At 48.0% G+C, this 12,604-nt stretch overlaps 2 protein-coding genes across 7 annotated transcripts; both read left to right on the top strand.

Moving 5' to 3' along the window:
* The first annotated feature begins 147 nt into the window (after positions 1 to 147).
* LOC117135901 (mucin-5AC) lies at positions 148 to 8,089 on the top strand. 5 transcript variants are annotated; one of them, XM_033296451.1, is made up of 4 exons: positions 149 to 697; positions 4,812 to 5,075; positions 5,556 to 7,454; positions 7,527 to 8,089. In XM_033296451.1, exons 1-4 carry the CDS (start codon positions 598 to 600, stop codon positions 7,937 to 7,939), a joined length of 2,676 nt encoding a protein of 891 aa, XP_033152342.1. In that variant the 5' UTR covers positions 149 to 597; the 3' UTR covers positions 7,940 to 8,089. The 5 variants fall into 5 exon arrangements, with proteins under 5 accessions (XP_033152341.1, XP_033152342.1, XP_033152343.1 ...); XM_033296453.1 differs by having other exon boundaries at positions 151 to 697; positions 6,873 to 7,454; XM_033296454.1 differs by having other exon boundaries at positions 152 to 697; positions 7,323 to 7,454.
* A 1,589-nt stretch (positions 8,090 to 9,678) lies between these two features.
* On the top strand, positions 9,679 to 12,566 carry LOC117136667 (tetratricopeptide repeat protein 25). 2 transcript variants are annotated; one of them, XM_033297669.1, is made up of 2 exons: positions 9,679 to 9,939; positions 11,829 to 12,566. In XM_033297669.1, the coding sequence occupies exons 1-2, from the start codon at positions 9,811 to 9,813 to the stop codon at positions 12,501 to 12,503; spliced, it is 804 nt and encodes a 267-aa protein (XP_033153560.1). In that variant the 5' UTR covers positions 9,679 to 9,810; the 3' UTR covers positions 12,504 to 12,566. The 2 variants fall into 2 exon arrangements, with proteins under 2 accessions (XP_033153560.1, XP_033153558.1); XM_033297667.1 differs by lacking the exon at positions 9,679 to 9,939 and adding an exon at positions 11,126 to 11,683.
* Positions 12,567 to 12,604: the final 38 nt, after the last annotated feature.

Genomic DNA, 12,604 nt, shown 5'->3' with positions numbered 1-12,604 from the left:
GAATGGCTCTTGCATAGATAACGCTTCGCACGATCGAAATTCCCATTTTTCCCAACTTACTTACCTGACACTCTGCCGCCGTCGCAGTCGGCGTCGCTGGCGGCGGCGCGGCTTCAGCCAAGTCGAGCTTGGAGCAGCGGCTCTTGGCCAAGTTTATTGAAAGCGCAGAATCCGTGAGCTACGGACGTGTTTCGCTCGAGCGCATCGCGCATCTCCCAGATACGACCTACGATCTTCACCTCGCTCGCTCGCACCCGCCCTCCGCGCATAGCACCCTCTCGCTCGCGCACCGAAGTGATCGTGATATCGTGCCGCGGATTTTATTCCGATTGAGAAAAGGCGGTGAAAATATTACACATTATAGTTGTCGGCTTCGATTGCGTCGCCAGCGATTTTGTCATCGCGATCATTGTTGGCCGGATCGACGGCTCCTACGCGATATAATTGTATTCCCGCCGATCTTGCTGCTATCCCCTTTGGGCAATGCCCAATTCCAAATTGTTAATTGCGTGACAAATTCGAAAAGGGGTTAATATATTTAGAAAATAAATACGAGCAGTAAGCCAAAACGCGAAGCTCCGGCTCACCCACGAGATAATGCAGTTCGATCCGAAGCCACGATGCGGTGGCAGCGTGGTTAGCTTTACCGTTATGCTGCTGCTGATCACCGGCGCCGATTTCGCCGCTGGAAGGCCTGGTATTAAATTAAAGCAGCCTATATAGATATTAACTAAGGCGATTGCAATTGCGATTGCGATTGCGCTATCGGATCGCATATCCAATTCGCACCAGCATGCGAATCGGATTTTTGAATCGGCGATCCTCTTTACCTCTTTCCTCTTTACCTCTTTCCTATTTGCGGTTTACGTTTTAAATGTTATGTGTGCTTATTGCGTTATTTCTGGAAGAAGCTACAAGTTTATGGGTGACATACAAAGTTATGGATATTATAAATATATGGCATAAATATTATGCCAGTCAAACCTGCTTGAGTAACATTACCATCTATGAATATTCTATAACTTGTGTTGTCCTACATGACTTTCAGCTTCTTCTTGACGTTGTTATCTGTAACTAATTTTACGATTTTATCTCGATCCTACTAAGATTTATTCTGAACTGATCCCGAGTCCCCTTCCCCCTCCCTCTGTCTATGAATATCTGTTAGAAGTTCCAATTCTTCACTCACTTTTTGCATTTACAATCTCACCTCACCCACATTTGCATTTCCAAAACTCACCGGTGCACAAGTTCGATCTCACCCCACAGTAAACTTCGATCGTGATCGTGATCATGACCCACATCGGTGGGTCTATCCCCAAGCTAACAACTAATGACAGTTGCACCAATAGAAAACTCACTGGGTCTGAAATCAATTGAAATATCGGCTAATTTGTATTCAGGATGTAAAGATGGTTATATTGACCACTTTGTTTATGGATGTACACATGGAATATGGATGTTTATGGAAGGCTTATGCATGCAATTAGCCTTCGCCGTTGAAGAGCCTTTATAAATGCAGCCTTAAGCTGTTTTTGTTTGACAAACAAACTGAAGAACTGGGCGCCGATCATTAAGTTTTTTGGACTGAAAGCGAAATCAGGTAGCCGCCGCAAAAACAAACAGCGAGGTTCCCAAAGGCAAAGCCGTAAGAAAAACGAAATTCGAGAAGAGCCGATGTGAAGAGGCCCCCAAGAAAACCCAAAACCAAAGCCAAAACTCCAACCCAATCTCGAGACGAAACTGAAACCCAGAGCTCCAGCCAGTGGGGTTACGTAAGCTGAAGATAACGTGACTGGCAAGGCTTCGGCGAAGTTGTTGTCGATCCGTCTTCCTCTTGGCGCTTGGGGGGTTAACGGAGGGGTTAAACGACCTCTGGAATGGACTCCCTTGGGGGGTAGTCCATGTAGTTCATAAATTTAGCGACGCTTTTGTCAAGACGATCTGTTAACTAAGTTGTTTACACCAACTAGAGACTAATGTTGTGGCGCTCTTTGTGGGTCATGGGGCCACAAACAAGAAGCTGTGACAAGAAACTGAGGATTTCGAGAATGAATGTACCAGTAAACGGTTTTAAGACTTGGGCAAAACCCATTGACCAACTAGCCAAGTTAATTGGCTACTAACAATTAAAACCAATCCATAAACTTAGAGCTCATTCAAAGCACCCATGATGGAAATATCATTGGAGCCTAATGGTTTCTTTTTTGGCACGAAATTGTTATATTTCGGCCGCGGTTTTCATATTCGGCAATCAATGAACCCATCATAATGAATGGACCCGTACGTGATAATTAGCGAATTCGCACGGATCTGAAATGGGTAATCGTGCCTCACTTTCGCGTGCCTTGATTTATGATTCAGTCGCAGATTATCGTAATTAAAACACAATAGGATATCAACCAGTTATGGATATAGATGAAGATATGTAGACACATGAGTTGCGGCAGTTTGATTTCGACATAGCCGAACTATTGCCAATTTATCAAAGACAGCCGACACATTCCAATCTATATAGAATTGATTCTGGGGCCATTCTAAGCCGCAAATATTTATTCATTTATGGGAGAGTTCGGTTTCCGTTTTAGTCAACTTGCCCCTTGACATTTTTGAGCCAATCACAATGAAATCATATTTCATCTGGCGATTTCAAGTGCAATAAACACATTTCGTTTCTCATCGAAGTATAATTTACAAGTTGGGATTGTGTTTCGAAGATTTGGCACGGCATTTGACACATTTCGTTAGCCGTTTCTGTGTGGGATGACAGCCCAATATGTCGATAACTCCAAGGCCTGCGAGATGATATAAACGAAGATTAATAAAAATCCATTACAATTTTTGTTCGCTGATTCCGGCGAAGGTTGGCCAGGCACAGAAACATGTCAAAATCAAGAAGATGGTAAACAAACTGTAAAATTGGCAAGTGCAAAATGTTTTCAACAGAAATACCCATTGTCTCTAGGTGGGTGCAGATGTCGTGAAGCCGTCAATCAATTAAAAATTTAATTCAATAAACATAAACAGTCAGGGAGATGGCGATGGCGATGGTGATGGAGATGTCGATGCGAATGAAGATTTCGCTGGAGACAAGCAAAATTAATTGGCCTGAACTTGAGCAGCGTTTGCGGCGGAAGTGCGGGGAATTTCGATTATTTCGGCATAATCCGCGAGATACGAGAAATAACACTTTCGGCCGCCAGCCGTGATGCAAATCATCTTCACTATCTCTGAGCATTCAAGTTAATGAGGGGCCGAGCTGCAGGCGAAAGTTCAGGGCTTCCTGATAGACGGCCAAGCCCGTCCGTCCCAAAATGCAAATGAATCCCAATTGCTCGTGGCCATAGAATTGAGATATGCACATGTGCTTAGCAGCCGGAACTGACTTGGCTGGCAAATTCGAAGCAACGCCCACCGCGATCTGGCTTAGTCACATTCAAGTTGACCGCAGAGCAGAAACAGCATTTCCAGAATTCCCCAACGCCAGCCTAATTAAAATATTCTACATATACAGTATAGACACAATTTATTCAGTTATTCCGCTGCAAACAGGAATCGAGGCGCATATCAGAAATCAGAAGCTGGCTGAGAATCTTTCAGATATCCAAGGAAATTATTATTAATTATACGAGCATGGCACGAGCGCCGCACAATACCCACAGCGAAAATAACAAAATCGTTGTCAGTGCAATCATTAGCCATTAATTCGGTTGTTGTTGCTGTCAAAGCCAGCTGTCACATGGATTCCCCGATTCCCAGACTCCCAGCGACAAAACAATGAGTGTTCATTTGATAAAACCCATTCAACAATCGCACAGTGCGTTTCAAGAGTGTTAGGCTACGTTTCGGATTGACCCTTTGCCGTCGAATTGCTCAGAAAGAAACACTAATGTGTGTTAATTATTTACTTATCTTTTTCACGAAGTAGACTTCTCATAAAGTGTAAACAATAGGATTTTCAAGCAACGATTTGTTATATAAGATATTTAATAGGCGAATTGTCGCTTAAAGGTTGAATTATCTACTAGTTTTCCATGTTCGGACGACACGAAACGCACAGTATGCCATAAAGCCCTTTTGCTTGATTCCAGTGACCAGCTGAAACGAAAGACTTAGGCAACGAACTTGATGGTTGCACACCTGTCACACCCACACAATCACGCACACACGTACATTGACTAACCTGCCTGGGTAACTTTTAAAATTGAATTTTATCTGGTGGCGGACCTTTGTGTAACTAACAGTAACCACCGCACACCAGCCACACATCACAACAACCGCAGCAGCATCCAGCAAATGTATGGCCCATCTCAGTCAATGTCAATCAATCAGCCGCCGCGGCAGCCAAATTGCCCAAGAGCCGCCCACAGCTGCCTCATCTGTCACCCAACCACCAGCATAGCCACCGAAAATGCTCCTCACCCACCATTCAGCATGCACCCAATGGGAATGCGAGTTCGACTTTAACTTGAAGAGAGCCCTTTGGCTAGATACATTTTTATTAATTGCTATATTTATTTTGAAATTAAATATATTCTTTTTCGGAAATGAATCAAAACATTTTACTTCTAGATTTCATACATTGAGTGCATTCCTTTTTTTATCCAATGTCATTAGATAAACACAAGTTTAAAGTTTGAAAAGTACTGTTTCCGAGGTGTCATTTATCGTCTTCATTCAATCTCTCACTGTGCCACTCTGTCATATTCCCACTTGCTATCTCCACTTGCCACTTCCACGCTTATCCAACGCTCCAAAGAAGCAGCCGCAGCCACAACGAGACCCACCACATTCTGCTCCCCCTCCAACAGATGTGCGCGAGTCGCCCTTCGCCCTCAATCTGCAGCCTCCGCTGCTGCAGTCGGACGTAACCTTCAGCTCAGGCCAGGGGGGTGGTGCCGGGCCGAAGGCCATCGACAGCTACGGCAACCCCATCGACGCCCTGCGACCCATCGACACGCCCGACGGGCGCAAGGTGGTCAGCGCCCAGGGCGTTCAGTTTGAGATACCCACGTACGCCTCGGGAATAACGGAGATCCGGCGGCCGGCCGATGATCTTTTGCCGCCACACATTGGTGAGTTGACCTCCACGCGAGCAGCGGCTGCCAGCGGTGCCACCAGCAGAACGGAAACGGAAATGAGGACCAGGACGTTACACGAAACTAAAACTAAAACCGAAAACAATGCCTCGACAGCACCGCACACAACCAGTAGTCGTAGAAATAGTATAAATAGCACTAGCACCCGCACCGCACTAGCCGCACCCATTAGCACCACTAACAAGCTGGCCAAGCGTGAATCGCTGGGCGTCCAGTTCCCCATTGCACCACCCAGTAACCGCCACGCCCCACCCCCCTTCTCACTGATCAAACTGAATCCCTTTGCCGCCCTGGACTCTCCAATCACCCAGATCGGTACCCACTCGAGTCCAAGTCCACTTCCCAGTCTTTGTCCCAGTCCCAAGCACAGTCCTATTGCCAGTTCCCTAGCCACAGCCACAGTCCCAACCAACGCGAATTGCTCGAAATACTCAATTCCGAATCCTCTCCAATCAGATGCCATCGCTGTGGGCCTGGAACCCAGCACCGATCAGAAACCGAATCCGAACTCATTCACTGGCACAGCATCAGCATCTGCACCAGCACCACTTCCAGCCACATCACTAACACCGCCCCTCCATGATCCAATATCACCCGACACGACGACCACCGCGGATGTGGAGGTGGAGCAGGCGCATCTGGTGCCGCTCCCACAAGAGGAAAAGGAGGTGGAATCTCTGCCCGATTATATCCGGGAGCTGCAGCGCGAGGATGCAAACATTGGCGGTCCTGTGGAGTGGAAACCAGCTGCCGATGGAGCTCCGCTCAGTGTGATTGCCTGGGATCTGTTGCCACCGCATCGAAACCAGGATAATAAAGATCAGGCTCAGGAGCCAACTATCATTACTGAGGCGCAGCAGCAGCCTGCTAAGAAGGTCCAGGGTATTGTGGATCCAATTAGCCACAACATTCGCATCAGTCTGAGCAGTGGCAATGCTTTAAGCCCAGTGGCACCAACTGAGCAACTACAGGCACAGCCGCAGGACAACCTCCACAACGATGGACCGGCCGATCATGGCACCAATGCCCATGTGGGCACAACCACACCCAGCAATCCGGGTCGTTTCCCAAATCGCCAGAGAGGCACAGCTCACTACAGCACCACCAGGAGCAGTAGTACTACCCTAAGACCGCGCATCAGCACCACAACCACTAAGGCCACAACAACCACAGCTAGGACCACAACAACTACACCTAGGACCACTACAACCACACCTAGGACCACCACAACCACTAGGGGGACTACAACAACTACCACCACTACAGCGAAACCCGAAACGCGCACTGCCAACCCGGTAGCCAGTACTATTGGCACGACCGAGGATCCATCCACCTTTTATCGCTTGGAGAACGAGGAGGCCTATGCCTATACCCTGCCCACGTGGCTGCAGGAGGTCACCGATCCGGATCTGGATGTGGCCGTCACCTTCGAAGTGCCCACCGATAATGATCAGTATAACCACACGCTGGCCAACGATTTGGAGCCACCATTTGAGCCCTTCGTAGATCTGGGAAATATTCAGCTGACACCACCACCCACTGACAGGCCAACCACCACAAGCACAACAACCACGACAACCACCACCACCACGCCGGCACCAACAACGACAACTACAACCACAACAACAACGCCACGAACAACGACAACCACAACCACTCGTCGTCCGAGCACGCAGCGAACTACCAAAGCACCCATACCACCCACTCACAGCACCCAAGAGCACCCAGAACCACCGCCAGTGAAACTGACCACAATCACCACCCACCACGCAGATAACACGCCGGAGGATTCGAGCAGCAGTGGCAGCAGCAGCACCACCACTTTCGTCAACACCACTCCAATCCCGTTGGATGCTGGCAACCCATTCGATTCGGCCACCATTCCCGCCTGGCTGCGTGACTTCGACTATCCGGATGTCGGCCCGGGCGTGCCCTTTGACCCGGACAACTTTGGAACAGCGTCAGCCAGCAGCACCCGTAACCCCACCAATCCGCCACGTCCCCCCACCGTCCCGCCCGTCTCCTCCGCTTTTCCATCCAAAGTCACGCTTCCGCTTCCAGGCAGCAGCATCAGTAGCAGTAGCAGTAGCAGTGAGGAACCGCAGCTGGTACTCGTTCCGCCCGCTGACCGCTCGGAGGCCGCTTCTGGTTCCGACTCCCACTTCGGCCCCAATCCTGGACAACTGACCCATCCCACTTCCAACTCTGTCACGCCTTTTGCAGCCCGCTTTGAGCCATCGGCCAGCAGCTCCAGCTCCCAGAGCGTTGAACCCTTCCCGCCCAGCAAGGTGGAGTACACCAAGAGCGACGAGGGCAAGGTCATTAGCACGCCGGTCACCAACAATCAGCGAAAAAGTGAGTACATCTACAACGATCTACTTGCCTCAGGTAAATGAAATATTACTAAACATATGTTTTGTTTAACAGCGGAGACTGTTGCACCTCCAGCTAGCAACACCGGGAAGTACACGGGAGGATTTGGTGCACCGCCGGGCCTACTACGCCCACAGTCGACCAATCCTTCGGGCTCCAATTCCAATCCGAGGCCCGGCTCCGACATCTATGTGGCGGGCAATCAACACGAGTTCAGCAGTGTTTTGAAGGCGAACAAGGCGCGACCCACCGTGAATCCGGGTCGCTACAACGGCGGATTCGGGGCGCCCACGGGAGTTCTTTCGCCTCAATCGCAGGCAGAGCCACGTCCCTTCCAGCCAATTAACCAGCGAACAGAGCACAGGGAACAGTCATCCGGTGGCAACAGGAGGACGGAGAGCCGTTTTGGTGGACCACCCGGCATTCTCGTGCCCTTCGACAACGTGCAGCGAACTGGGGGGCAGTAGAAGGCAGCCCAGGAGTCCGCAAATACTTTAAATTATTTATAGCCCATGTACATGTACCTATGCTAGAGCTAAGTAAAGTAACTGACCCGCGGGTCACTACAGTACTTGCACAATAAAAAGTCTCGGAACTATACATATAGTCGAATCCTACGTAACTCTATTTGCCTCCATAGATATATACGTGGTTGACCGGATAAAACAGAACAAGTACGGGAATAGAGCCAATAATCTTATATTTAGAGGAGTGGAGGGAATCGCCCGGTTTTATCCCGGAATTCTCTGAACGTAGTACACTACGTCCTTTTAAAGTATTTAAAATAATGTTTTTTGGAATGATTTCGTCTTTCGAAGGCCTAAAATTTAATAGACCCTCAAAACTTGATCCCATTTTGAACTAAGATAGCCAAGTTGCCCCAATCCATTTCGCATTCAACAGGTAGGTTGGTAGGTTGGTGCCTTGCATGCGGGCTGCTCCAATCTTGGAATCGAAGCCATTACAATCGGAGGTCGTGTCTGTTCAATTGGAGTTGTCGTAAACGCGAATCGGCATTAAGGTCTTGCCTCCGCCGAGGGGAGCAACTTGAGCCAATGCAAATATCATAATTTCCGACAGCACATCTGCAAGGTATCAGGCGGAGGGGAGCAGGCCACAAATAGAGCCCCACCTCCGGATCCACCTCCGGATCCACCTCCGGATCCACCTCCAGATCCACCTCCACTTGCAGAGTCCAGGCCACCGTTACGAGGGCAGGACAAATAAAATTGTTTCGTCACGCCACCGCGAAGGTTGCCAGTCGCTGTCGGAATGAGGCTGGCGCACGCAAGACCAGGCCAACCGCCAACCGCCTGGAACCACCCACACCCAGCCACGAATCCATACATCCACCAGCCCTAACCCACTTTCCCTCACGTGCTCCACCTTTACGACCTGCTCAAACATCAAGCTTATTTATTTACTCTAAAAACAATACCGGAAAATTAATAGCAATTTGTTGGGGTTCATAAATTTGTCGAAATAAATGTCCTTAACTGGCGAATGTACTTCCCCTCACTACCGCACCACCCAAATGGGTGAAGCCCCTTTCGGTGGTGGTGCTGCCAAATGGGTTTCACCTGCTGCAAATCGATTGTCTGACTCCTTCTCCGTTGGCCTTCTCTTATCAGCCGGGCTCGGGTGCGTGACTCTCCGTCCGGAGTTGGGTTTTAATTTTGATGACTTCAATTAACTGCGTGTAAATGCGGTGAATCCGCCTTTTCAGCGATCCCCAGCCTACACAGAAAAAAGGGATTATGTAAAAAACAATTGTTTGTTTTATATTTAATAAGAGTTTTATTATTGTTAAAGTGAAATGGAGTTCATGTAACATGTATCATTGAAACTGCAAATTATGTGATCTAATCACCATAAACGAATAATTTTCTGTGATTAAAGTCACAGCTGATGACACAATGAATATGCTAGTAGATCTTTCATAAGAAAAACTTATATTTTGCGGTATCCAAAGGATATTGTGGCTTTTCACAAGGCTCAGAAGGGTTTGTTGAGATATTAATGAAACTTTATTGAAGTTTATTGCCGCTTGTCAGCGCATGTAAACTCGTATACAAAGTAAAGAAAAGCCGAAACCACTGAGTTTCAGCTTGTGATGGGGTGCCTTTCCATGGGTTGGGGGTCTAGAAGCGAGCCAAGTTGGGTCAAATGCAAAGTGAAGGCACATAATTCAGTTGCTCAACGACAACCGTCGCGTTCAGACGTCAATTTTTGACTACGGAGTGAAGAAGTCACAGACTTGAAGGGTGCAAAATGTGAAACTACTGCGATACACTATCTCAATAGCCCCCTATAACTACTTAATAATACCGAATTTAAAATGCCGCGCAAGAAACCGAAGGTGGATACTCTCGAGGAGATCGAGACCAATATTAAGCTGCTATGCGATCAATCCAATAACCACATGAAGGTTCGGGCCTACGAGAAGGCTCTGTTTGGCTACAATCAGGTGTGTTGGGAAACTTACTAGCCACAGTATCATATTCTGGAACACTATTGAAGTTATAATAGTTAAGGCTAGGCAGATTATAAGAAAACAACAAAATTTGAATTCTATGAAGAAATATTTACATCAAATAATCAATTGCACTTAGGAAACATCTTGAAAATGTACTATTAAAAAAGTTTCATAAACTTTAGACCATATGAATCCTTTAAATTGGACAAAGTTGAAGATATTTGAAACGGTTTTTATCGCATTCAAAAAATAAATAAATTATGTGTTTCCTTTTCACTTTTAAACATTTAAAGCTTGGTCCCTGAAGAAGTATACTCACTTAGCGGGAAAGGACATCCGCTAAAAGCTCCTGAAAGCTTCGCACAGGTTCTAGTTCACAACAAAGGAGCACAGTTTGACATTCTCAACTTCATTGTACACGCACCTGTAGAGCAACGCCATGTAACGCAAAGAAAGGCACATTTTTATAGCGAAGGTTATTTAAGAGTTTAATAATTAGTCTTAGTTTGCAATAAGGTTTTCTTTTAATTTTTTTTAGATTTTTTGAGTAGCATATACCCCAATTATTACTCATACGACACGTATGCCAATTTACTTAACAATTCCTCTCTGATAGCAAACAAAAAATTAAGAAAAGATACCGTTGATATTGTTAACTTTATAAAGGAGTTACTTTAAAATAGGTAGTTTTAACGAAATTAATAGTCGCCCTCAAAACATATGTATTATAAAAGTTACTCATACGCCGCGTTAGCCAGTCGTGGTTAACAAAACCCAAGATTTAATTCCTTAAGTGTCAACAAACAAGTTTAAAATATGATCATCTCAAGGACCACTGAGAAAAGAAGATAAGTCCGAAATGAATATACATATTGACCTCCTAATAGGGCGTTCCCAAGGTCATGACCCACATGGAGGCCATTGTTCTTGGCATTCACACCGCCAAACGACACGACACCTAGTGCCTGACACCTGATATGTAGCACCTGGAACAGCACGAGTGGTTGTTTTGTTATCGATTGCTAACCCATTTGGAGGCGCCAGTTTCCTGGCAACAGCCCATTATAGCGCCAATCAATCGGCGAGCGATTTGGTCAGAAGTTAGGATTTCGAACATTTCTCCCATCGTCGGACGTTGAAGATTCTTCCCAGCGATTACCAAGGGTATTGTAAGGATATGTCAAACGTGCTGAACACCATCCTTGCTGTGGACAAGGAGCAGGAATTGCTGCAAAGCTTCATACGAACCGGAGCAGCGGCGGAGGAGGAGTCGCAGGACGAGACCAATCGGCGGTCCAAGGGTCGCTCCCACAAGCCTCCCATCTGGGAGAGGCGTGAGTCCACGGATCGGGGCGGACGCGGTGCTGGACGGGATGGAAAGCAGGGGGATGACGGAGGAGCTGGAGGAGGAGCAGGAGGCGACGCTGCGGGCGGCAAGCGTGGCAATCGCATTGAGGCCGAACTCAGGGCCGCACGCAAAAAGATCGAGGAGCAGATCGCCAAGAAGAAGAAGCCCAAGGAGAACTTCGTCGACTTCTACACGGACAAGGATCGGGCGGCAGCGGTCAGCGCTGGAGCATTTGACATCAAGCAGAGTCTCCAGATCAAGCAGAAGCAGGACCGCAACGAGGCACTGCTTATCCCGGACGAGGCGGACATCAGTTCGGTGATCGCACTGGGGCTCAAGGAGATCAAGAATGCCAATCCCGAGAACGCCATACACTTTTTTTGCAAGGTGCTCCTTAGATTTCAGGGTCATCTATCATAGTTAAGCAGGTTTTCTCTTTTTAATAGAATCTGTCACGCTGTCCTTCTCGTTTAGTTTTCTAGGATCTGCCATAATATTTTGAGAACTAGCTAACAAAACCCTAATATTTCAGGCACTCGAGCTGAATAGCACCGACATCAACGCTTTGATATCGCGTAGCAAGTGCTACTTGTTGCTGGGCGAGGCTTCCAAGGCGCTGCAGGATGCGGAGACGGCTCTGGGGGAGGACAGGAACAACATTCGAGCCATCTACCAGAAGGCTGAGTCGCTGTACTACCTCGGGCAGTTCGAGCAGAGCCTGATGTTCTTCCATCGCGGGCTGAGGGCTCGCCCGGAACTGGCTTTGTTTCGCTTGGGCGTGCAGAAAACGCAGGAGGCCATCGAGAACACCATCGGCAGCAAGCCGGGTCCACCAGGACCAACAGCATCTGTTCCCAAGAGCGGAAAGTCGCGGAAGTCCGGCGAGGATACACCAAAATCCCAGGCGGCGGGAGCAACGGGAACCAGTGCCAGGACGCGCCAGAAACCCAGTCGAGCGGATCTGGAACGACGCAACGCCCGCAAGCTGCTGGGCGAACTGTGCGTGGACAAGGAGTACCTGGAGAAGTTGCTACTCCATCCGGATTTGGTCCGCGCGGACACACACACGGAGAGCATCTCCGTCTACGCCCGCGAGGCGGTGGAGTTCCTCAACAAACGGCAGGAGTTCTGGCGCCAACAGCGTCCCTGCACGGCGCTGCCCAATCATAAGAACCTGCCCCATGACGCTCTGCCCAAGTGGTTCTAGTGGTTCCAGCTGCCCAATACTACTGACTTGTTCAGCTTCCGGTGTTAAGTTTCTGTTTGAATTGAGTTGGCTTGATAAGCTGGTATTGAATAAATAAATCA

The sequence above is a fragment of the Drosophila mauritiana genome, chromosome 2R (assembly GCF_004382145.1).
Source record: "Drosophila mauritiana strain mau12 chromosome 2R, ASM438214v1, whole genome shotgun sequence".
Lineage (NCBI taxonomy): Eukaryota > Metazoa > Arthropoda > Insecta > Diptera > Drosophilidae > Drosophila > Drosophila mauritiana.
This window is presented reverse-complemented; position numbering and strand designations above follow the sequence as displayed.